The sequence below is a fragment of the Acanthochromis polyacanthus genome, chromosome 15 (assembly GCF_021347895.1).
Source record: "Acanthochromis polyacanthus isolate Apoly-LR-REF ecotype Palm Island chromosome 15, KAUST_Apoly_ChrSc, whole genome shotgun sequence".
Classification (NCBI taxonomy): Eukaryota; Metazoa; Chordata; class Actinopteri; family Pomacentridae; genus Acanthochromis; species Acanthochromis polyacanthus.
In genome coordinates this window covers 25741729-25769123 of record NC_067127.1, presented here as the reverse complement: position 1 = coordinate 25769123, position 27395 = coordinate 25741729, and the positions used below count along the sequence as shown (strand labels likewise).

Sequence of the window (27395 nt, the reverse complement as noted above, 5' to 3'; positions counted from 1 at the left end):
GACAGGAAAAGGAGCAAACCAAACGCCTCGGTCCGAGCGCAATGATTGGCTGATGTTTTTCAGGTCCTGCCATGTCCACAGTTATTTTTTTTAATTTTTAATTTTTTTAGAAACAATACATACAAGTCCACTAAAGGTCAGTATATTCATCTTATGTGAATCAGACAAATTAAACAAAAAAAAAAAAACATCCTCCATAATGCCTTTAAATGAGACCACTCCGTTGACACATCAGTGCCAACAAACATGGACACTGTAAAAAATAAAATAAATATTTCAGGTGTCCAACTAGAGTACTAAACATGGCACGGGTTTTGCAAACGTCATTCAACAAGGAGATGTGTTAGCCAATCAAATACATGCAAACACACATTCCTGATAGTTTGCCTTTCCACACTGAATTTGCAATGTTTACCTGATGGTGGATGCAACAAAAGGTAAAATGAATGACCACCTAACGATAGTCCACACCAGTAAAAGCTTTTCTTGTGTAATATCAAGCCTTTGTTCAGTGGTAGCCTTCAGACTCTAATTCTGCCTCTAAATGTCTGCACTTGTGCTTTAACTGAATTCTCATTTAGTAAGGCACTGAGAAGAAATCAAGGCTAACATTATTATGAATGCCCAACCAGTTAATTTTATGCTTCCATCATGGTTTCTTTGTTTAGACTACCATATTTCTCTTTACTTTGTGCAAAGACAGTTTGGTTTTACTTGGCAACTCCTGGCTTCAATCTGACTAATTATGTTTCTTTATCTGACTCCAGTTTAACAATATTCCTAGAATTCTCTCGATTTAGCAGTGACGATCAAAAGGACAGAAAAGCAGGACAATAAGCATAGCTGCAAAAGTTTGTAGATTTCTTCTTGCCTTTTGCAAAATATGCCCTCTACATTTTACTGGTCAATCCTGCTTCCTGCAATTCAACAAACATTATGTTTTTCAAATTGATCAAATGGCCTGACCACCATAAAGTGAAAACAAGTCACAGACAATCTCTATTTTTACGTTAAATAACTGCACATTGAATTATTCTGTGGTTCATAGGACAGTGCTTTAAACTGAGCTCGTACGCAGGGGCATTATGTGTGCTGTGGTCAGAGGTGGTCATTATTCTTTCACTGGCTTTAAGAGCAGTTTTTTTATCATAGTGGATGGGTGTTGTGGTCATTGTATGTGTTAAGTAATGTTCAATGATTGTCCATTACAGTAAGCGGCATTTACTTTGCTGTCAGCTCCTATAGACCGCAATGGTCAGTGTGTATTAAACCGCTCAATATGTATAGAAATAGCTCCTTCTCTTTATGGCTGATAGAGGCTGGCCAAGACAAAATGCACTTCTGTGGCATAGCACAGTATGTACACAGATACCAAAGTACACTGAGTTGGAAGTAAGACAGACAAAACACACACACTTGCTCACACACATACATTCCTTTCCTTTATCTAGATTCCATTGGAACAGTGTTGCGCCAAGGCCATACAGTGACAAAAGCAGTGTGAAAACATGCTTTCTAAGGTCTTTGGAGAATCTCTTATTGTTAAAATCCTGCAGGCCAAAGACAAATCCATGGGACTTTATGGGGGACTGCAGGTCATGGTTGTATAGATTTTATAACGGTGACAAATGCATTATGCTTTTCACATAAACCAGCACAGGAGAGCCCCAGTAAAGCAGAAAAGGCCTGAATGCTTCACGGTTTTATAACTCAATGAATTTATCAGAGAGAGAGAGAGAGAGAGAGAGAGAGAGAGAGAGAGAGAGAGAGAGAGAGAGAGAGAGAGAGAGAGAGAGAGAGAGAGAGAGAGAGAATATGGTGCTGATTTGTTTTATTTGACCAGGCGGCACTGCTCGTGGCAAGTTGTTCAACAGGGAGCACAGACTAAACTACCGCTTCTCGCAGGTCAGACAGTCCTCTCATGTCCAATACAGCTGAACCTCTCACAGCCGTGAATCTTCTAAGACAGTGACTCTCAGGGCATCAAAGTTCCGTAAATGAGAAAATAGTTTCCTTTAATGTGAATTATGCATGTTCTATGCATGTTAACCCTTGTGAAGTCTTTATTGTTGAATGGAATTTTGACCTTTATCCCTAAAATCTATCCAGTACAACCAAAGTTATCCATTCTACTTCTCTGTAGCTCTTAGGATTCACTGTGTTGGTGCCTGAACAGAAGCAGAAGAAGCTGTTACTTCACCATCTAAGTCTAGTAAACAGCTCCTGTTCTCATCACTTACATGTGTCACAACGTAACACCTGAGGAGGAAGTAAAACTTATCCCAAAAGAAAGGAAAAACTGCTTCTGATAGTTTCCGTTTCTTATTTCATCACCATAATTGAATTGAGACCAGAAATGCTTTATGCAAGTCAGCAGGAGTATTCTAACCTTTGGCTGTCACTTGCAACAGGGCAAGCAGAGTATACTGTGTGAGCAGATAACAGGTAATCTCATGCTGTGGATGTGCTGTCTTTGTTCGCATGTCTGGTCACTCTTCACAATGTACCTTCACTCAATTCCTGGAAGTGTTTTAATGCTAAAGCAATGATATTCCACACTTTTTTGGGAGTTTCTAATTGTAATTGCTTGTAAGTCTGTAACACTTCATGGATGTGTCCAGTGTGGATCTGAACTGACCATTTCGAACACTGGAAACTTAAAAAGCTCGGTTGTAATTCCCCCTTAATCATAAACATCTTATTATATTCTCAGTATATCCTATATTATGCATAATATCATATAAACAAGATAATACTGCATAAACTGTAGCGCTTGCTAAGGCTAAATTAAGAATACACAAATATTAGCAAAGACATGCAAGTATGTTTGACAGCACTGCAGGTTTCCTTGAATTTTTTGCTCAGCATGCTGTATATGTGTGCAGATGAACTTTACCAAGAAAAAAGAACAGCAATAGTTCTTCTTAGAGATGTTATTTGTAACATTTTAGAGATGTGTGTTGTACATGTACATTAGTTGTTTTTTATGATGGTGAAATAATTAAGTTTCCTGTCTTGAGTGATTGTTTTATGGCAGGGGCATTGATGCTTTCTAAGGACACTTAAGTGCGTGTGAGAAAGCTGAACAGAGGGGTGTGGTGTCTAGAGGACACAATGCTGATTGATCCTGACAGCTTTATGAGGCTTTGTGACTACTGAGCAAACAATGAGGCTTAATGATGTTTACCTAAGTACATTCTGTGAAAGTAGGAGTGTATATGTGATCATATACTGAATGTATATGTGGATGCTTGTACGTGTGTGTGTGTGTGTGTGTGTGTGTGTGTGTGTGTGTGTGCGTGTGCATGTGTGTGTGAGATTGAGGGTGAAAGGCACACAGGGGACAGCCAATATCAGCAACAGATACCACACTGTACTTTGAGGAGTGACATACAAAGTACACATGTGTCTGGAGACAGTGTGCAAACTGAGTGAAAATTGTGTAATGCACGTACACACACACACACACACACACACACACACACACACACACACACACACATACACACACACGGACTATAATAATGCATTAAAATCAGAAGATAGGATGGCACTGAATGCAGACACATGGGTGTCAGGAGTTCTCCCAGTCCCTCTGGGCAAGACAATGAAAACACATATAGTATAGTACAAGGCCAAAGGCTAGGGTGAGGTTGGGGGTGGAGGGCTGAGTTAAATGAGTTCAAGCAACAGTGTAAGGCCTCATTAGAAAAAGCATGTTAAGGAAACGCCCTGCACAGGTCACCACTGACCCCACATGCACACACATACAGAGTTTATACTGTTTGGGGGAGGGGGCTCTGAGCTGGCTGTCTGGACTTGTGAAAACTCTGCTATTTGAAGTGATTCAGTAGAAACAGACATTTTAAGAAACACACATTGAAAAAATAGATAAAAAATAGTGAGATCAATGTGCAGGTAAAAATATTCAGAATCAGTCAGGTGGGGGTAATTACATCCACACACACTCATGCATGCACACTTGAGATAAGTCGAAACACACATTGGAGATAAGCGACAAGTGCCATTATACTTTCATTTTTTTTTTATTAATTGTTTTTCGATAAAGGGACAAAATGGGTGTGTGAACAGGATTATGCAGACATCTGCCAGAAAACACAGACAGTGGTTTTCCCAATACAACTGAACAGAGACCCCAAACAAGTACAACAGAAATTAAAGAGCTTGGTTTGTCCAATGACCATCGGCCACCATTACAAAAGAAAAAAAATGATTATAACCAAAAATAAAAAATAAAATAAAAAGAAACCAAAAATAAGAATCCATTCCATGTCTCTGTTTTGAACAGAGCATATAGGTAATAATAAATAGTAACTCCCATAGTAAAAGATAAAGTTCAAGTTCAAGTTACAACAAACAGCTCTCAGAACAGGAATAGAAAAGGCTGATAACAAAATATTCCGCATTGCCATTTACAAAAAAGTCTCAACTCAAGCAGGCTTCTCCACATCCCCCGGGTCATTTTTAAATATGCTTTGCATATGAAAGTATACCCAATCTAAATATAAAGCACCATTTAGTATTTGGCAATGAAAAAAAACTGCAAAACATTTAATTTCTTTTAAAATGTATTTAGTTTGACGCTTTTTTTGTAATCCATGTACTGCATATGAAGTTTTTTGTATAATTTTTTTTCCCTCTTCTTGATGTTGGAATGTAGTCAGGTGGGAGGGGTGAGAGAGACATAAGCACACAACAGAACAGGCCAACGTCAGCTTGCATTACTGCATACAAGAATGGCAGCGGTGGGGGGGAAGGGGAAGGAGGTCCGAACCAAAAGCCAAAGAAGATATGTACAACCACCTCTGTGGACAGGAAACAGAGCGGCGGCCATCTGATGGCCTACGACGCCTCCCAATGCCACATACTTTAGCTGCTTTTTAATGTTTTTTTTTCCTTTTATTTCTTTAAACATACAAATAATTCGCACTATATTATCCTGCCAAATTAAAAAAATATACCGTGGCAGCTTGGGATTTTTTTTTCCACTACCAAAAAAAGGTATGATAAATACCTTTAGAGAGAACAAGCAACAGTTAAAAATACGAGCCTCAATATAAATACTATAGTGCCTACTCTAAGTGAACATTGAATTCAAATACAATTCTAGAAATACAGAAAAAGTAGACCATAAATGTGTTTAAGCATAGGAATTGACATGAGTGTGCATTTTCCTATATTTTAAGTTCTTTATTATATATTCATATATAATCTTAATCCTTTCCCCAATGCAAATTGTATTTCAACCTGAAGAGCTGTGAAGAGCCAAGGCAAAAAAAAAAACAAAAAAACAAACGAACAAAAAAAATACAAAACCATCACAGATTTTTTTGTTTGTTTTTCATCTTTTTTTATCATTTCATATATACTGTGATCGGAGTCTTGAACACCACCAAGACGCTGAGGAAAAGAGAAACGACAACAAAACTTAAATACAGTTTCCCCTAAAAGATAGTGAAGTGTTATTTGCAAAAAACGTTTATTTTCATATCTATAATTAAAGGAAGATTTATACAAAAACAGATTCTTGCAGTGTGAGCAACAATATTTGAGTGTCTGTTGTCTAGCCAGCAAGGTCTGTAGATTATTTAGGTGTCAGTGATAACGATGATAATATACAGCTCCTTACAGAAGGTGAATGTCTTGTGGCCAGATGGAACAAGAACTGCATCCATTTTGCAGCCATGTAGGAGCTTTGGTTACTTATGTAACTCACAGCAAACCTTATAATTTTCAGACCTTGCTGACAAGGGTGAATTTTCCTCCCAAACTAAGTGCTGGGGTTTCTAGGGGTAACAAATTGACAAATGGTCAAAGGTGAATGGCAAGGGTACAGAGGTCAAGGGTCATGTGGCTTGAGTTGCTGGCAACAGATTATGTGTCTCATCTTTTACTGCTTTTTAGAATGGGACCCTTGTCATCTGACAGCATTTCCATAAGGTTTCCCTTTCAGCGTAAACTTGTAAACTCGGAAAATTGAAACAGTGCACTTCATGTCCTTATAAATGACAATTTAGCTTTTCGACTCGACCCATGTACCAACATTGCATCAGTGTGGAACAATGCAATGGAGATGTCGGATTTTACTTTCAGGCGGATTGACAAGTGCTATAGTATGAACAGCTTGAATGAAACTCAAGGGGGGAAAAAAACTCTCCTTTTGGGTTAAAAAGCAACAGCAAACAAAAAAATGTGCCCTGCATTGGCCTATGCATACTGATTAAAATGATCACATTTTGCTTTTTTAAGAGCCCTAGAGTACAGATATATTTTTTGCAATTCTTTCTTTTTCTGCAATTTATATTTATTGACCCTGTTTTGATAATAGAAATGTAAAGTGAAAGACATTGCCTCTGATCCCCATAATATGTTCATAACTTCCAGTTCTGTGTAGCTTTCTGTCTGTCTAGCTTGTAGTTATTTCAATGCTCTCAAATAAAGTTAGCCTTACTTGGAGCTCATATATTACTTTATGCATTGTTCCACACACTGACATATTGAAGCAGCGTTGTAAGTTTGTGCTAACGCAGATACATGACACTTCTCAGCCATGCGCCGTATCCCTCAAGTTCAGGATTGTACATTACAGATTACCTTTATCTCAAAAGTACCTCCTTACCAGAAACAAAACTACAAATAATTCAGATATACACAATACTGCTTGTACCATGCTTGCCATGAAATCCTCATATTAAAGATAGCCTATTGAACATGTAATAGGTAGCTAAATGATGATTAACAAGAACTCACTGATCTTTCATCATGAATTGTCACAGTCCATTTGAGCAGTCAGGTGCTTGATGCAAGGACCTTTACTGGGTGGCTTAAACCTTCTAGCTTTATCTAGTGTGACCCCAAACTTATACCAGATAAGATTATGGCCAATGCAGTCTTGAGATATCAAAGGCACTCTTTCATCTTCTACCAAATGATAGTACAAATTTAATTTTGAGCACACCCTTGTCTTTTTGAAAGAAATTTGAAGGCTGTCATCACTTTCAGTTTAGTTATCAAGCCAATGTATGATTTTTTTAAACCCTGTGTGAACATGGCATCTTTTTGAAAGATCAGGATAAGTGCATTTCCAGGGTTGTAAGAAGAGGGTCAAGTCAACGACTATTCACTTTCCATGTTACAAAACAAAGCTGTACATGATATGTGTTACAGAATGTATGCAGCATGGATGTATCTTTCTTGTCTTTTCTCTTTTTGAAGAATAAAAAGAAAAAACTGAACAAGAGAAAAACAGCAACACATTTACTCAACAACTAACCAACCAGGGACAAGTTCTTTTCTTTTTTTGATTAGCAAAAACATACTATGCATGCTGACTAATTCTTAAAAATGGAAAAGGAAAACTCAAAAAAGAAAATAGTACACAACATGTAAATTATTGCACAAGAGAAAGGCTCGAAGTTTTGCGTCAATGCAAGAGTATTGCCCCGATACAGATCATGCATTCAATGGGTAATGGAAACGGGGTGTGCTGGTGCAGAGCACATGGTCTTAAGCTTCCACCAGATTGGTGAAAGTGGAGTGTTGGGACAGGGGTAAATCTACAAGGGGCTGAGAATAAACAGGGGACTGATGGCGGACATAGCTGTGGGGAAAAGGTCCCATTGTTCGGCCTTCTACTCTGACTTTATTTCGGTACTCAAAGGACGGTCACTGTGCCATTTTTTCATGTGTTTCTCCAAGGTGCTGTAGACACTGAAGGGCATCTGACAAATTTCACACTTGTACACGTCTTTGCCCACCTGACCGTGGGTCTTCATGTGGCGAGTAAGTTTGGAACTCTGGGCACACGCATAATTGCACAGCTCACACTTGTATGGTCTCTCCCCTGTATGGCTGCGCCGGTGCACTGTCAGGTTACTGCAGTTCTTGAACACTTTGCCACAATACTCACAAGTATCACTCCTACGGCCATCCTTGGAGCTGGGCCGCCCAGGTCCCCCGAGGTGTGGTGTGCTGCCCCCACTGCCTGTACCACTACGACCCGACATCCCACCGTCCAATTCCCCCGGAGGGGTCGAGAAACGCAGACTGCCATTCTCTGAAGAATGCTCAGATGATGATGCAAAGGGCGATTGTCTGGAATCTCCAAAGTTCAGAAAAGGGTCCTTGAGTTGCCGGGAGGCGGCATATCCAGCCAGCCACTGGGAGTAGACGTTCTCTGTATTAGGGATTGTGGGAGTGGGAAGGTCGAATTCCTTTTCCAGTTTGATACGTTTGGAGAAAGGACTGAGGGGACTGGGGCTACCCAGAAGCAGTTTCTTGGAGAGACCAACAGAGGCAGATTCATTAGGGGATGCTCCTCGCCCGTTCACTGTTGAGACAGAGCCCTCCTCCACACGATCTGTTTCCAGCACTGAGTCTCCATCACACAGCTCACGATTATGGTGATGGTCTCGGTTAAGATGGTGGTGCAAGTGGTTCTCCTGGGCCATGGCATTTCGTTTGTGTGCATGTAGAGCTTCACTGAAGTGCTGCATGCTCGCAGCCAGGCCCATCCCCTGCATTACTTCTGGCAGTGAGCGAGGGATGGACCCCTCATCAGCCACTCCTCCCAGTCGACTTCCAATACCACCATTGTTTTCATGCTGACGTGCTGCTTCAAGGTTCAAGCCAAAGTGATAGCTGTTGTTGTTTCTTCTGGCTGCCCTCTCTCCATTTTGCTCTTCCTCCTCTTCTGCCTCCTCTTCCTCCTCCTCTTCTTCTTCTTCTTCCTCCTCTTCCTCCTCTTCTTCCTCCTCTTCTTCCTCCTCCTCTTCCCCATTTTCACGTAGCATGCGGTGATTCTCACTTTTCAGCTTTGCCACCACTGACTTAAGGGCATTGCTTGCACTGCCCATGTGCTCACTGGTGCCAGGCTCTGGAGATGAGGCTGTTGAGAGTCCGTCTTCTGACTTGCCTGTATTTGGCGAAGAGGATTTGTGCATGTGTGTTTTCATGTGGCGTTTCAATTTGCTAGCCTGTGTACAAGCATGATCACACAAGTGACACTTGTACGGCTTCTCTCCTGTGTGACTGCGCCGATGCACTATTAGATTACTCTGGAACTTGAAGGCCTTGCCACAAAACTCACAACACTTTGATTTCATCTGGGTAGTGGAGGAGGGAGTTGCCCCTGCTGAAGGTAAGGGGGTAGTAGGAGTGGTCTGAGAACCTACAGGTGACTGCATGGAGCCTGGAAGAGGTGGTGGAGTAGCAAGATATGGAGGTTTGCTGCCCCCTGCACCTCCTGCACCTCCACTTCCTCCTCCTGTCTGGAATGGCTGGAGTAAGCGCTGCATGGGGCTGGGCCGGCTAGGGGATAGCGGGGGAGTGGACCCTGAGGTGTTGCCCGCCAGCTCCCTTAGCCGCCTTGAGAAGTCCATTGTTGGAGGAGGATCCAGAGGCAGAGGAGGATTGAGGCGCAGCACCCTATCAAAGGCACTCGGGTGGTGGGCTGCCAGCGCCAGCTCCTCTGGGCTCAGATGGTGGGGGTCCAGGTGGTTCCTTGGAGGGGGGCTGAAGAGGGGTGGTGTTGGAGGAAAACGCTGATGATGGCCCCCACCAGCAATGCCACCAGCGCCAACACCACCTCCTGCTCCGACACTGTCCCTTCCACCTGAGCCCGAGCCAGGGATGCGGAGGAGGTTGAAGGGGCTTGCATCGGGAGGCAGATGGAGGCCATGAAGGGGAGGCTGAGAGGGGCAGTCTGCACCTCCACCAAGGGAGGAAGGCCCACCCATGCGTGGGGTGAGAGGACTGCCATGTTCACTTTCCAGATAGATACGGAAGCCGTGGGTGTTCTGAGCATGCTGCAGCAAGAACCAGGCGCTGCCATACGACTGCTTGCATGTAGTGCAGGTGTAGGTGGTGGGCTCCTCCTTGCCTGTTGAGACAGAGAAAATAGAATTGGCTTAGGAACAGCAATAACTGACAAATCTATTCAATGCCTTTAACAGCATTTGCAGCTTATATTATGTATTACTGAATAAAACAAGTTGGTTGGTGTCTGGAATTCTATGAAACATTTCAGTTTTCATTGAAGAAAACTAAAGGATTTTCAAATGCTGCAGTGCTGTTCATTTGGAAACATTAACACAGTTGTACATGAACAGTGCTGTGTACAGAATTAAATAAATGAAGAACAATTCTGTTCGCCTGAACTGAACCAATCTTTTATTTGAACTGTAGGCCTAACTGTTACAGCTTTTAAAAGTGGTCGGCACATGGTGTTGAGGGCTTTGTAAATACAACAGTAGCTCTTATTGAGGTCATGCCCCACATGAGTAGCATGTGAGAAGTAGTGTGTGTGCGTATCTCTTTTCCTCCCAGACTGCTCTGGGACATAATTTGTCCCTTTAGACTGACTGAGTCCTCCATTGTCAGCGGGAGAACAAAGAAACAGGGCTATCCCAGTGGACTACCACTTCCCACTGATCTACCAAAACATAAGCTCGCTGACAAATACACATACACACAGACGAACACACAGGAGACAACAGAGAAGAATCCTTCAAACCTTTAAATTACTCCTTCCTTTTGTATTTTGACAACAGAAGTATAAAGCTCAAATGTATGCAAGTTGTATTAATGCAAACTGTGTTCTAGAGTCATATCCTCTTATGTCCTGCCCACACTTCAACAAACGCCTATCACCCCACAGACAAATGCATATACACGCTCGTTCACACACAGATCAGAGAACCTGAGCTGCCCGAGGAAGGTAAATCAGTAGGAGTGTAAAAACATTTAGGCTCCAGCTGGAGAGGAAAAATAACTCTTTCAGTCTGCCTCAAACCTTCTTCTCTCAGTGAAGCATGCAGAGTCACTTTGAGATGGCGACGAGAGCAACATTTAAAACAATAATTGCCTTTGAATGGCCTCGGCGACGATGACCTGTGGTGGGACCCACAATGCATGTATAATCTCATTAGAGGCCCGAATGGACGGCCATCAGCTCGTTTACAAGATTAGATGGCAAACGAACCCCCATCGATGCCATTCAGACGCTGCCACTATAAAGCACTGTACAATGTGGGTGCATTTGACAACGTGAACAAGGAGAGACGCATATGTAGACACTAACACACAATCTAAGGCATAAATAAGCAGCTCTACACATTTACAAAAGCATATTCTAAAATATTTATGTACAAATGTTTCTGTGAAAGAAGGTCACTGGAATTTTCCTACACAAGTTTGTATTTTCTCAATATGCTTTACAGAATAAATCATTTGTGTGAGAAACTGATCATTCAGTATGCATGCTTACATACACACTAAATGTTACAGCAGGTTGTCAGGAGGGCCAAAATACTGGCAGATAGCTGTAATATGGCTTAAATTAACTCTATACCTCTGTATTTTTGCACATTGCACTACCAAAAATTGTCTACCAAAATATGGCATTTAAGGTAATTTCTGTTGTTCCCAAACAGAAATACAGCTATTTATGGAATAACAACCCCAGCTGTAACAAAAATAAAAGTGTGAAAAAGTTGTAGCACATGAACTGAAACATTTTGCAATATTATTGCTAAAACAAATGGGTGTCATTCTCAAGGTCGTGCTATTGATGCTAATTATCTCCGATGATTTTTTGGTTAAAAGCTATTTTGCTGTATCGTGTCGTGGACAATAAATTACAAAACAACCCATTAATATGTAAACAGGTTAGGTGGGCTGTAAAAATACACACAAAATTGGGACGTATCACCTGCTAATTACTGGCAGAACAAATCTGACAAATTAACAGTGATACTAAAAGGATGTCATGGTTTACATGGAAGCTTTTATACATCAGCAGACTGCAATTTACCTCTAATAGCCAGAAAGAGAGAGTCACAGAGGTTGAAGTGAAAAACTGCTTCAACAAATATCCACAAAGACAAAATGTGTGTGTGTGTGTGTGTGTGCGTGCGCACGCTTGTTAGTTTATTTTAGAGGTGTAATTTCCCACACGCTATGCGACTTACAAACAGTGATTTAAATTGACAAAAAACATGCTTTTATTCACAAAGACGACAATGAAGCGTGAAAAAATAGTGTGCTGTCGTAAAGTAGACATGATTGTGTCACAATATATGTAGACGAGGATCCTGTCTGTTGGTGCATTTCAGCGTCTGGTAGGAGATTCTGCATCTTCCTTCATTTTCCTCTCCTCTCCTTCTGTACACACAAACACACATCCCGTATGACCAACCGCTTGGAAAGGCAGCTAAATTATGGATCATTAAAATCGGCACAAATTACCACTAATTGTAGGCACCTGCAGTGGCTCTAACCTGTGAATATCATTTGCATTATCAGGACCAGGGAGGCTTCATTTATTTATTCATCTTTTTTCCTCTGGTTGATCAGCTCTAATCCTGGACACTTACAGTGCTGACAATAACGCGTTTTCTACTTTTGGTTGAATCGGAAAACAGCCCATTTATCCAGCAATCATTTTCTTTGTTGATCACATATATGATGTGGAATTTGTCTTTTATTTATTTATTTATTTATGCTTTAAATTAAGCAGTCATGTTCCCAAACAATAATTCTGAACACTGAAGCTAACGTGCCAATGTGACATCTGAATTTTCATACATACGAATGAAACAAAAACTTGCTGGGTGACACAGCGTCAAACACAATGTCAACAACAGGCTGAACAGTAATAGCTGCCCAGCTTTTCTTTGGAAGCTGTTATTCTCATGCAGTATTTCATTTGTGACAGAGGACATCATTTTACCATGTATTGAAAGTCAAAATGAAACTGTGGCAATCACCCCATTATTCAAAATATAGCTGCTCCTATGGAAGAAGCCCAAATAAGTATAATATTCTTCTTCTCTGCTAAGAAAATGGTTAGAAAATGTTTTGTATGGAAAACAATATTTGAATCTTGCAGCAGCATTCTAAGATGCATATCATTCATTCTAGTGATTCTCAGCCTGGAATTGGGACCCTCACAAATTACTTGAAATTAAATCTGACCAAATAACATATCTCTACAATATTAAAGTAAATTTGATTTTTCACACTTTTCCTCTAACATGTGTTTTATCATCTGTTGACGTACTGGATTGTCAGTCTCATGACCAAATGTTCGGGAACGACCGCACTTCTGAGTTTGCAAGAAAAAATATGTTGGTTCTAAATATGAGATTGTGCTGACTCTGAAACTGGACTCCTTGAAAATACCCTGGAAACTGCGTGAATACATGGTGATTCGGGTATTTAGGGATGAAAACTAAGGGGCTGACTGAGGCTGCAGATTTTTGTGCTGTGTCCCGGATCGGTGTATATCTGCGTCACCTAGGAAGACACAGTCAATTAATGAAAACGTGAACTGTTATGCTGTGTAGTACTGTATTATGTTGACAGCACTATTATTACACTGACTGAAATAAGCATTTTAGGATTTCAGACAAAGATGTGGTCAAAATATTAAGCAAAACAAGTGCAAGGCACAGTGGTGTAACTCTTAAGCTAATACGTTCCTTTTTGACTCGTAGCTCAGACTTGTCTGCGCGCTGATTGAAACTGTAAGGTTAATGGATTTTAGAGTAGGCGACCGCTCCACTCTGTCTCCCTGTAATATACTCCCATCAGCCACTTCATTAGGCAAACTCTCCACCACTCCAAGGTAGAAAAATGAAGTGAGAAAGCAGAATGGAGAACAGGAGATGAAGACAGATAGAGTCAGACAAAGAGAAAGAAAGAGATGAGATAGAAGTAATCCCTCTGGTTTAAGTTTAGATAGAGGTGACAAATACCTCCTACAACTTCAGAGTTAGGATACAGCAGGTATATGGAGAGACGGAGAAAGAGGGAGGAAAGGAGGGAGGACAGGTGGGGGTAAATAATAGCATCCGGTTCTTTACCTGGAGTAAATGTCAAAGCTGTGCAGCCACTAGTGAGACTCCAGAGAACACACACACGCACAGCTTCAGAAATGTCCTAACACTCAATACCAGCCATGCTACAGTGACAAGCACAGGCATTAAGCCCTATTAAGCCAAGGGCATTGCCTGGACACTTATGTGGTGCTAGATGGGAGAGGGAGGCAGTATGGGAGCTTGGCTCATGTTTCACGACTCCTTTGTGTGTGAGAGAGAGTGTGAGTGTGCAAGTTCCCCTGGCTCTATCCATCCCTCTCAAAAGGAAGTGTAGCACTCTGATCCAATGGCTGTCCAAGGAGCTGAAACACAGCCAGTGCACCAAACTGTGGAGACACACTGTACATCCAAAAAAAGGCATTCATTAAGGCCAAAATGCACTGGAAGCATCAAACACATTTCGCAATGAATGGCTGAATCAGAAAGCTTTTATTGTACTTTATTTAACAATGTATCTTTTTAAATTTATTTTTGCCATGATGAACAATGTTTCCCTTTATTTCATAATTTCTTATGTGCTGTATTCTTTTTTCCCTCCTTTCTTTCTAGTCATAGTGACAAATTCCAATGGAATTACGGATTTAGTTAATTAACACCTTAAACTTGTTGGCTTTCTGGTGTTGTTCTATACAAAGAACTATGAACAGAAAGAACAACAACAGAGGTTACAGCATTTGCCACCGTTAAAACACATTATGAAATGCCAGCACTTAGATGCATGTAGCTCTGTTCTACAGGTCACACTGCCACAACTGCGTGGTGAGATAAACCTCAAAATGCTATGGACTGACTCTTTTTCACATAGTCGAACAAAGTTACTTTGTCCTGAAAACTGAGGCAAATTAATGTAGTTATCTGTGTTCAGGTTGCACATTTGTGTTTGTGCAGGCTGCACTATGCAAAGCACTTAAAGAGTGCATCTTTGAGATGGTAGCACATTTACACTGGACAAATCTGTTTAATGAATCCACCTCAGAATGTCAGCCTGTATAGCTGTCTGTTCTCCAGCCAGTCATTCTGTCCTGTAAATTAGCTGGATTGCCACCATTACATTCCTCTCCAACCAGCTGGGAAACAGAAATGGAAGCCAGGTCTTGGCTACCAGCTAAGACAGACCTACAACTATCTTACTGGCCTTACATGAATTACATCCATCTCTACAGTCTGAATGTGTTCCCCTTTATTCTCCATTTCTTATTATAATTTATCTCTTCAGCTGCCTTCCTCCTTCTCTGTCTCCCTATTCTCTGTCTCTTCTCTTCCATCCTACTTTTTTTCATGCTATATAGGACTCTCCTTTACGGGCCTCCCTCCTACCTCCTCCTCCATCCTCTCCCCCTCTCTTTCCACCCACCGGTAATTCTCTGGTGGTGTCCTTGGCTGGGTCCACCTCTGGGTGAGATGATAGTAATTGAGGTAATGGAACATCGCTAAAACAGGATTAGGTACGCATACTGGGAGTGAGGGACAATGTCCCTTAATACAATTTGGGATTTCTATCTGAGCCTCAGGCTTTCAGGATCTGCTGCTTATATTTACATCTGGGCATCGCTGCTCACCCCTGATCACCCCCTGCTTTACTTTAAAGGGATACCTGGACATTTCCTAATAACTTTGGTTCTTTTATTATTCCTCACCAGGCTTGCTTGTAAAGTAAGGAGAGTTCTGCTTATTTTTTGGTGATAATTATCTTTTAGTTTCGCTTTTTTAAAAATTCTTGTCCAGTAATGAAGTGTATGCAAAAGCAAGTGGGAATAATCAGTTTGTAGCAAACAGGTAAAAGTTAAGTGAGTATCGAGTGAAGAGGAAAAATAACAACTAATAGCAAAGGCAGTGTCATTTTGTTGTTGTTTATTTAAATGTTGTGGCAAAAAGAGGAAAGAAATCTTTTTTATGCCCCTTTAAAAGACAGGAACGACATCAAGCAGAATGTAATTAGTTGAACACACTACTAGGATCATGTGAGCTGACATTACTCATGGAGCTCAATGAGAAATACTTATTATAACCACTGAACCTGACAATTAAAGGTCAAATACAATGGTTTTCTCTACATGCTTGGTCAAAATACTAAATGAAGTCCCACTGAGATTGTTATCCTGTTCCTTTAAAACAGGAAGATTACTGTGGGCAATTGATGTCATATACTGCATCAAAACATACATACGTGTAATTAGGGGGAAATGAGTGAAATTCTATGAACGCAATTACTGTATTTGTGTTATAATGAGCTCTGTTCACCTTTGCCCTCACACTCCATCTGTTCTAATCCACATGCATTTTCAGTGACACATACGGTGTAACTGCTGGCTGATCAGCACTCAGACACTCATACCTCATGACTCCCACAATAAATTTTTACTGTAACTGATACACTGGCCTTCTTAAATAAAAACTCTTTGGTGACTTTGAAACCAAACTATAGCAGAAAAAAAGATTTTCGAATGGCTTCAGCAAGACACGGACATTATTGATTCCTCTGTCTCCCTTCCCCCATCATGCATCGCTAAAGTGCAACAGTTGTGGCTTGCTGCTTCTTAATGTCTGTTATACATCCCAAATGCACTTAACCATATTATTGTTGTCATGTGAAATTCTTGTTTCCCTAATTATGGCTCTTTTTATGTTTAAATTTTAGAATTGCATGTTCCTGTTTAAGCTGCGGACAGTCAATCACCCAAGGGCTTTTAATGAAACCATTTCAAAATCATGTGCGTTAAACTCAAAAATGCAAGGTGGTCAAGTTAAAAACAAGGCTTTTATGAAATCCAGGAGAACAACAAAAACACTAGTGTTGCTGCATGTGTGAGTGGCATTCTGTTACATTCCCCCAAAATTCCTCTAATTGCTATTTTGGCATCATAAGCTGTCATAGCAATGCACAGAGTAAAATCCCGCAGCAACTTCCTATGCGGTTGCCACACAATCCTCCTCACCCCCAATTATTTTCCCCTCTATGCTGAAGCTTTTTGACTAACTGGACAGCAAACAATTGGAATGCAAACAGTGGCAGCTGGTGTCCTGTCCGCTCACTGAGGGAGCGATGCAGTCAAATAACAACATGACTGAAATTGCTCAAAAAGGCAGCGCTCTGCTTGGAAGGAAATCAGCTTCTATTACTGGCTGTGAGTCGCTGGCTAGATCAAAGCAACTTCCTCAAACACTGCCGTTACAAGAGGAGTATGCTAGTCCTGATGCAAAGAATAGTTGTGTAATCATAGAGGGGGTGGACACAACAATAACTGCCTTACAATATATGAATAAGGAGAAGCGATCAGCATTCCTCATTTTGCAGTCACACCACATCCTGAACTGTTTGTTCCCTCAGGAAAGATTGAAAGACTTTCGAACCATTCACAGGAGCTTGTATGTACTGGTCAGGGAGGTCTTTGGCCTCATCTAATGATTTTTTTTTTTTGAAAACAGAAACAACATACAGGTAACCAGGGGGTTCAGCACAGCATTGCTTTGACCTCATTTTGGTGTTCATGAAAGTGTATGTCACTTCTCATGTGTAAAACCAAGGACAACACCAAGAATGCTTTCAGAACTGAAGACCGCATGATTAAATGCCTCAATACTACTGATACTCAAGATGTATAGACACAGAAGTAACAGGGTTCTTGGAAACAGAACAAGGAGGCGAAGGAATGTAGCAAGGCAAGGTTTTCAAGCTGCTTTGAAAGTGGCCATTTGGAACAGCTATAGAGAGTTTTGCCTTTAGACATTCTCCAACAATACTTCAGTACGTTCTTGTTTGTTGCCTACTGAACAATCAGGATGCACTGCAATCTGCAAGAAGAAATGATTCATGGCCTTGCTCACCTTTTGTTCGGTTACTCTATTTACCTGGTAAGAATCATCAAGTATGCTTAGATGCATGCTAGTATTCTTTTGTTCTGCTTTAATCAGATTTAGAAAATGATGTTTACAAGTAACATAGAATAATCTAGTTATTCATCATCATCCAGGATTGTGATCAAGAATCATCTTTGCTGTGATTCAGTTTTTATGATAATGTTTTTGACTGTCTTGGTCATGGTTTCATTTAACTCTTCTGAAAGACTTGTATTCTTTATGTTTATCGCTCATCTTGATTAAAGATAAAAAATCTGTCTATCATTTGAATCAGGGGTGTCAGCAATGCACATTGAATTAGCTTGTGGATCTACTACTTTTTGATTGAATCAGTGGTGTAATGTTCCTAAGCTTAAACATGTCAACAGGATATTCAAAAACACATTCACACCAACTGGAAAGTGCAAGACCCTAATGTATCTGAGAACATCTTGGGATTGTCGATATAAAACCCAAGGACTATTAGCTTTGCAGTGAAGACAGAACTTCTGAAAATGGCAAAAAAGAAAAAACCCATTTCTTTTCATCTTCAAAAAAAGCAGTTCGATGGGCAAAGAAGTTGTCAGATTTATAGATATTTAATCAAGGTGAAAATAAAAAAAAAAATACTGTCACTGGCAAAAACTAATAAACTGAACTTAAAATAGCCCCCGACAACTTTTGCAAATAGAAATCTCCAGACCTGACAATAACGATCTGGTATTTTTATGGAACAAAGAACTGCAAAGGTGTTTGAATTACCAAAAACAACAATGAATTATTGACCCTGTCTGATTACATGCCGTGTGCGTGCGTGCGTGCGTGCGTGCATGCGTGCGTCCGTGCGTGTGCATGTGTGTGTGTGTGTGCTTGTGTCACAGTTTGATCCCGCTAAACAGCTATATAGTCTAGGCGGATGAGCAAAAATATCAATACCGTCTGTCCCTATCTGTGTGTGTGTGTGTGTGTGTGTGTGTGTGTGTGTGTGTGTGTGCGCGTGCGTATGGGATATATCAATACCTTCTGTCTCTGTGTTTGGAACCCCTGCTGGGCTACAGACTGTGCTATCTGCAACTCTCTCACCAGTCTACTTTTGTGTGTGTGTGTGTGTGTGTGTGTGTGTGTGTGTGTGTGTGTGTGTGTGTGTGTGTGTGTGTGTGTGTGTGTGTGTGTGTGTGTCTGTGTGTGTGTGTGTGTGTGTGTGTCCATCCAACCACCCATTATAGCTGCCATGTGACAAAGTTTCCTTTTCTCTGTCTTTGTGGCACACACAAACACACACCCTCACACACACGCAGTAATGTATCTCGTAAAGTCTGTTCTAATGACACAGCCTGGGCCCTTAAACTGTGTTTATAAATGTAATTAAATGGACCGGCCTTTGTAGAAGCATCCAAGCACACTGTAGCACTGATGCAGTGTGTGTGTGAGTGAGTGTGTGTGTCCATTTGGAAGACCGGTACTCATGATGGCAGGGACAGCCTCCACTTAACCCTAAACCACCATGGTGAAATTACAGAGCATCCAAATTACAGCACTTATGAGAGAGAGAGAGAGAGAGAGAGAGAGAGAGAGAGAGAGAGAGAGAGTGACTGACTCTGTTTGCAAGAGGAGACCTGGTCCTGATATACACACACACACACACACACACACACATACACACACAAAATTCTCAGTGACTCAGCGTGAGGACTTCTACTTAAAACCCAGAATGCAGAAATGTTGCTCCTTTCAACTTCTAATCTGTTGCAGATTGCTGACCTTAGGCAGATTTCATGTGGTCATTTCAGGCTGATTTTGAAGGAACTGTAGCTGCGGGGCTCATACAGTTATTTTATTGATCACATACTTCATGGAAACCATGCTGTACATACTTCAGAGCCTCCAGTATCTTTTGCTTTAGCTGATGATCATAACTAGTTCATGATTTTAGGACAGAAGTACCTCCAGACGGTGCAGTAAATAAAGTGCATGACACAGTATTTTTCTCGTGTCATGTGACACTTGTCTGCACATTTAGGCAAATCAAACTGCTGTGTGATGCAGCAATATGTAGAAGATTATGGCAGAAAAATCCATTGCTGTCCATAAAAAACAGCATTTTCCAGAAGTGCACTGCTTTGGCAGAGTATTCCTCCATAAATATGGTAGTTGCGTTTAATTTGCTGGTTGTGGCAAATTGGTTGTCGCATTACTCTCAAGAGTCTGGCATCCACTGATCCACTGAGCATCTGATAAGCCTTTAAACTGGATTTGTCAGTCAAGCTTTCCTGGACAGTGTTTTATTGTATGACCAGTACCTGAAGCATCACACTTTTAGAATGCCCAGCTATTTCAGGATCTTGTCCAGTTGCCACTGGAAGTGTTCAGTACGTCACTAAAACCTCGAGCCGAATCATCACTGTCACTGGTCAGATCGGGAGTTCTCCTCACTAGTGACTGTACGTCCCATTGTCCAGAAAAGAGTTTTTATTACAATAAGTTGTGCTGAAGCTGAAATTCATTTTTGTTTAATCTGAAAATTATTTAGCTTCCTACACATGTGGACACCGTGCAACAAAGGACAAACAGGGGTTTGTACAGCCATAGCTGACAAAAGGAATATCATGTATTTTTTATGTTATGTTTATAGATTTGATTATTTGAAGGCAACAAAACAAATTTTCAAAACAACATAGACAAAAAAAGGATAAATATATATGGAAACCTTGCAACAGTGTAGTAAATATAAGAATACATCTGTTGCTGATGAAAAAAATACTCTTTTCACTTCATGATGAATCATCTCTTATGAAAAATCTCAACAAGCAATATAACAAAAATAACACAGTACAAATAACTGAGGCTAATTTTTCCGTGCGCGTGAGATTAGTAGCTTTGATCAGTATGACATGATTGTGGTGAATTATCCTTATTTTATGTGAAAGCTCCCAATCCATTCAGATTAGAGGACTACCTGACACTAGACTCAGTTTACTCTTTTCATCTTTTGACTGGTTACAAAACAGGATATTATGGCACTTTTGATTATTAAACGTAGTGACCATACTGCATGGTCAGCCGATCTGAATCTACTCTCTGTCTCACAGCTGGACTCTGGAGACTGATGGACATAACATCAGCCATCTTCCAGAGAGGGTGTTACAATACTGCTGTGGGTCTTATAGTCTTGCATAGTCAAGCCTCTGCAGCAGTGTTGGAGAATTGCCATTATCACTCTGCTACAGGGGGAAAGAAGTGAATTGTTCGTATTTCTTTTTTAACCAATCACAATCATATTGGGTGGTGCTAAACAAAGGAAGTAGCAACAGTGTCCAAGAGAGTGTCGAGGAAATTGTTTGGGTTGAGCATCTGCATGCTGAGAGATGAGCACATCTTTAAAATGATATATGGGTCCACTTGTTGGTCAAAACATAAAAAGTGAGGGCTTGAAAGCGACAGAAAAGGCTAGCAAGTGGACACCGAGTTGACATGTTTCATTAACATTAAATCAACTAAATAATTTAGATCAGTAATATGATTTGTAATTAAATAAAGTGATGTAATCTAATTGTTCTGGTGCCAATCAGTGGTCTATATGATCACTTTGAATTTAACTGATTTCAGTGTCTAATGATTGAAATGCTGTTTATTAGACTTTACTGCAATGTGAAGCTCTATCAAAATGCAAGTTTATGAAGATGTTTCTCATATAGAATTGTTAATTGAAGGTAGACTCAATAATCTGGCGGTAGATTTAGTCCAAAAATATGATTCCAGTGAGTTAACAAAATTTGACAAACCAGAAAAAGTTCTTTAATTATTACTAAAACACATGTGGTTTATTTTTCCTGGTAGCAAGCAGATGTATGCACACTTGTGTCTAAAATCCCCGATGAGACAAGAGCACACGCTGAGAGGAAGCAGATTTTCTTTAGCGCCACAAGCAAGAGGTTGATGGTCACTGACACACGCACACACACACATATATATACATACACAAAGGCAGCCTGGTATTGAGTGATCTACAGGGACCTGCAACAGCGGCCAAGCAGGACAATTCAGTCATCGCTGTGTGTGTGTTCGTGAGTGTGTGTGTGAGTCTTGCAGTGACCACAGTGGGAGATCACTCTGAGCCGAGCAAACACCTCAGCTGGCCGGAGGCCCACACACACTCACACACAAACACACACACACACACACACACACACACAGACACACACATACACACGTGCACACACACACGTGCACACACACAACACAAACACAGTGCTTTGCTTCCTCTCTTCATCTAATCCCTCCTCCACCCAGTTGGTTTCATCCCTCCATCTGTCCATCAACACTGCATACAGGTGGCTCTCTCCTTTTTCTCCTCTCTATCACTCCCATACCTCCTTTTCTTTTCTTCATTCTATCTTTTTTTTCCCCAGCCATCATTTCTTTACTTGGCTCTTTTCTCCCTGAAGATTTGTCAATAGAACAAAAAGGAAAAAAGCGAGGAAAGGGGAAATCATGGAAATTGAGGAGGGGAGGAGGCGGTGAGAGCCTGAATCACATAAACACAAACAGTCTCGCACAACCCCTACCGCCTACACACACACACACACACACACACACACACACACACACACACACACACACACACACACACACACACACACACACACACACACACACACACACACACACATTCACGGCAACATGTGGACAAGCTGCAACTCGACCAAAGAAGCCGTGCTGCTGCCAAAAAACCTCTTGCTTGCCTATTCTTTCTCTTTCTCTCCCTTACACTTTCCCTCCTTGTTTTCTTCCCTCTATTCTTCCATCCCTCCCCTCCTTAAATCCTTCCATCTTCTCCTCCCAGGTGGGAAGCACTCAGTGCCGTCTCTTTAATTGTATTCATCCGACAAGGCCAATCGATAGAGGACATATTTAATACAAATTTATGACTATTAGCCATCAGCGATAAAAAGCCTTTTTTTTCCTAGATAGCTCTTGCTTGTGGTGAAAGAGAGATAGGGGGAGGAGGAGGAGGAGGAGGAGGAGGAGGAAGGAGAGGAAATACAAGCCATCCTGCTTTTAACACAAACAGCCTCCCACAGTCTCACTGCCCGACCTTGGAGAGATACGGCTTAAGCTGCAACTAAAACACGAGAATTCAAGATTTTTTTTTCCTCTTTCTTTTTCTTTTCAGACAAAGCTTTAACTTCAAGTGGGTCTCGGGTGGATTTAAGAGATTTTTTTTTTAGGCATTTGATTTTAGTGCACAGTTCACAAGAGGATTTCGGGATGGACTCCAGCACAGCAGCAACTTTTGGCAGCCATAATAAATAATTATATCAACTGGCTATTTACAAATTTGAATTTGATGAAACGCTCCTCAGCTGGGCAAAAATACAAAAACAGAGGCTGATTGTGCCATTAACACAGCAGCATGATATACTTCACATACTATGCATTCTCAGAGTTCCATAATTTGCATTTTAAAAGGCAATCTTGGACACTCTTCAATGACACTTGTATATCCATAAATAATTGTCCTGCCAAATGGCAACAGAGGTGAAGGCATAAATATACCCATGAGGAGTTTAATATTAAATTCCCTATCAAAGTTTGAAGATTTGGCCACTGTTCTGTTACTTCCAGAGACAAACAGCAAAAGGAGTGTTGCGATGAGATAAAGCACGAAGACAAACTCCCCTTCAGCGCTCCTTCACAACCTTGTCTACTTAACAAACACTGTAGGCTTGATTCATTAGAGCTGCAGTCACTACACCCTGAGAGCCCTATCGATCCCCCCAGACGTTTTCTACAGGCCGGGGAAAAAACTAAGAGCAGAGAGAAAAGAGAGATGGAGAAACAGAGGAGGGCTAGAGGAAAAAAAACTCAGAGAGACAGGCTGAATATATGGCTCTGTTAATGCGAAGCGAGCAGCAGTTTACCTGCCTCTTTAAATTCATTCTAGTGTGCAAGGCGACTGTGACGGCTCCTGGAGAGAAAAGCCCCCCTGCTCATCGCCAAAGGAAATCCTTCGCCCTCCAAGAGAAACAAGGTGTGCATGAGCTGGAACCGAAGTCAAGGGATGGAGAGAATTTTGGTTTGCGTGTAACCAGCATTCAAATACACTGGAAAGACAGAGAGGGTTAGAATTTTGAAAGCTCACCTCATCCTCAGTATGGGAGAGATTTACCCTGGTCAACCCAGCAAAACTCATTCCACTCCGTTTTTTTATTTGCACAGTTGACTTTACTACCTTTACACAGTGATGGTAGATCTCTTGAAACAATCAGAAATGAGAGGAGAACTTCAGATGCTATATTAACCCTCTGCTGAATGGCTTAAGGGCAAATATCGCCCATTATCTTTTGCAAAACTGAGAAGTTAACAAACTGATCAAGACCACTGCCTCATCCAGATTTTTTTTGTTGCCATGGTAATGTAAAATATAAAAACAGTATGAAAAATTCTTTCTGTGGAGAAATGTATGCGAGAACAGAAAATATATGTGCATTATCTTCACACAAAGACAGACTTGGACTTTTAACACACTATTATGGTCGTGTACATATGTATATATATATATATATACACACATATATATATGACACAGTAGAAATAATAAAATATGTCTTTATGGTTAGAATCACTGACAGATGTTGTTCTTTAGTAAACACTTGAAAGTTACATTTTTAGTTACAACAGTATATCTGAAAATCCATCCATTCATTATTTATACACCGCTTAATTCTCATAAGGGTTGCGGTGGGGCTGGAGCCTATATATCTGAAAATAATAATACAATTTTTGTATCGTGTTTATTTATGTTAAATTGAGTGGTGCTGAATTTATATATAGTACTTTTTCATTACGTGAGTATTCTGAACAGGGTGCATTGTGTGCACTTGTGCCTTTGTGTGAGTCACACAAAGCGCAAAATCTGTTTTTCAGTAGTATCTGAAAGCAACACGGCTGCATGTCATTGTTGCCTTTTCATTTCTTTGTCACTACTGTGTCACTGTATTTTCATCTTTGAGCAAACATTGGTGTAAAATGTTTTCTAAATTGAAGGAACATATGCCATACAAAACTGTTCTTCTCAAGAGGTTTACATGCATATTCCAAGCAGTTTTCTTCCGGTAATGGGGTTAAATGGTTACATTTACAGTGTATGGCGCTGTTCAAAATACTCAAAGACACTTTACATAGTTATATAGAGTATCTGATGGTATCTGACCCTTTCTCCCCTCAGGTTCCACCCTAAAATGTACCATCATCCACTTTTGCTGCTCATCTGACTTCTCAGAAACAGGACATTAGACACTACAATTTGTAAAAAAAAAAAAAAAAAAAAAGAAAAAAGAAAGAAAAAAAGCATTTACTCACAGGAAAGTGTAAAGCACAAACCCATCAAACTCTGCTGTCCTTGGGGTCAGTATTATGCAGTAGAGGGATAAATGCATCAAAGTCAGTGAGAAATGTGAAAAAAAATCCCCCAAAATATTAACCAAAAATACCCCAAAGTGCCACCACACCGTCTTCTCAGTGTGTCACCACTGTGGCTGGGAGAAATGGTTTCTGTGTGCCTGTGACTGGTCAGCGCCTGCATGAGCATATGGCACAGACAACATTTCTGAATGATAAAAGACTTGTGTTTGTGTGTGAAGCGGTGTTCGTTTCTGCGTACACAAACACTCACACACTCACAGTGACATATGCCTGGGGCCTGGCCACCAGCAGAGGACAAAAAGGCCAGTAAATAATTGAGAAGTGTGAAAAGCAAAGGAGGAGGGGGTGGAAGGAGAAGGTGATGATAATGCATGCAGTAGTACTTTGGAGTTTTTGTGTAAATTTTTAAGATGTGCATGTGAATATTTCTTTCAGCATTCACAGAAATAGGTAGAGTGTGTTATGTTTTTTTCTTGTTTCTGAGCGTCTACATAGTTGTCTATAGCGTGGGTGTGTGTGTCTTTAGGTGTGTGTGTTTGTGTGGGTGTGTGAGCCCAAAGATGCTCCATTAGTGATTTGGAAAGTGGTGTAGGGGCCTGGCATTCCCATCAGGCCCAGTATGGCCTAAGTGCTGCCCCACACACACTCCTAAACCCGAGCCAACCCCACCCTTATGGGCACAGCCTGGATGCAGCACCCCCCCCCCCCCCCCACCCTCCCACCTTCCACCAACCCTTACCCCACCTAGGACGACCCAGCAGCGCCTGTCAGTCCAAAACACCACACACACAAAAGCACACACACACTCACGGTCCACTAATGACCAAACCCAAACAGCTCCCAAACAACTCTGAAAAGCTATTAGGAGAGGGCATTTTGATGGGGAAGTGATTTTTTTTTATATGCCATTAAAAGCCATGGATAAAATGGGCATTCGCGTAAATACAGCCACAGGTCGGAAGGGGATAGCCAAACAAGGATAATTGAGAAACCATGCTTCCCCCCCTGAGATAAAGGTAGAGGAGTGTCCACATGTTGCTGTCTGCCAAAGTGAAGAGTGTGCTGCAGTTTCCATGCTCTATGAACTTTTAAGTGTTTTGGGGACATTTTTCACATATTTTGTGGAGTTAAGTATCACATATGGTCAGTGATGATGAATTTTTAAATCAAATCACCAGTTGTTTTTTTTTTAATCTAGCTCTTTTAAACTTTTTTTTAAACTAATAATATCTAGTCCAGTTGGAAATGGTTTGCTGTTACTGAGACATGATGGCCTGCAGTTGTCATATTACCCTCTCCACTAATTCCAGTTCAGTTCACTGCTGTAAAAACTACTCAAGAAACCCTTAAAATAGAATAGATTTCAAAATGTTGTCCTGTTTTAGCTTACTACTTATAAAATTGTTTAAGCTGAACAAGTAATTATTTATTATTAACATATTTGATGTGATGTGGTGTCTTGCATTGTTTATGTCTTTTCATCTGTGCTCCATATTTCAAAATTGTTCATTGTAATATTTGTACTTTACTGACTCTGAAGCTGCTGATATTTTATGACAGTGTAACCCCCTCACATTTGACGCATTAATGCATTGTTTCACTATAGCAGCTACGGTAATATTCACATTCAAAGTCATTATAGAATGCAGCAAGTTCTTTTATTTTCAACAACTTTAAGATAAACTCAGGCATCATTCCCTAAACAGTTAAATCCTCCCAAACTGGGCTAATTCACACCAGAATGCTATACTTTATTTCTAGCACTTTTGGACTTCCCTTTTAGACATCTGCTTATGTACAACTTGTGCTTCTAAATTTGGACAGACTCCAAAATTTGGCTGTTTTCTGGATTACACACCCTCTTGCAATAACAGCCTGTTTTTTTTTTCTTGTATTCATTCATTGTATCAAGCCTTGGTTTAAAAAAATCTCTATTCTCTTTCTCAGATTTTTTTGTTTTCTCATAGCCAAAATGTCACACTTCTAGATACAGCTGAAACTACTGAGCACTTTAAGCTATATGTGCTGCATTTTAAGGCCTGAGATTTGAATCCAGGCACCATAGAGGCTCCTGACAGGGAGAAAATCGCTGTGGTTCCAGGGTAAACAGGGTCCATTCCTCACAAGTGGAGAGCGTCGGGAATCTCGACAGGTCAGGTACAGACACGATTTAGAGCTAAAAATTCACTGACGCAACTTTTTCCTAGAAGGCTTGGCATACCTGTTTATTAC

The 27395-nt window shown here is 40.7% G+C and overlaps 1 protein-coding gene across 2 annotated transcripts in view; it reads right to left on the bottom strand.

Moving 5' to 3' along the window:
• Positions 1 to 4022: 4022 nt before the first annotated feature.
• Positions 4023 to 27395, bottom strand: part of bcl11aa (BCL11 transcription factor A a) — a 55507-nt gene continuing 32134 nt past the window's right edge. For both annotated transcript variants that reach the window (XM_051959586.1, XM_022208788.2), the window contains exon 3: positions 4023 to 9901. In XM_051959586.1, the coding sequence (XP_051815546.1) occupies positions 7653 to 9901 (2249 nt within the window). In that variant the 3' untranslated portion in view covers positions 4023 to 7652. The remainder of the gene's footprint in view (positions 9902 to 27395) is intronic.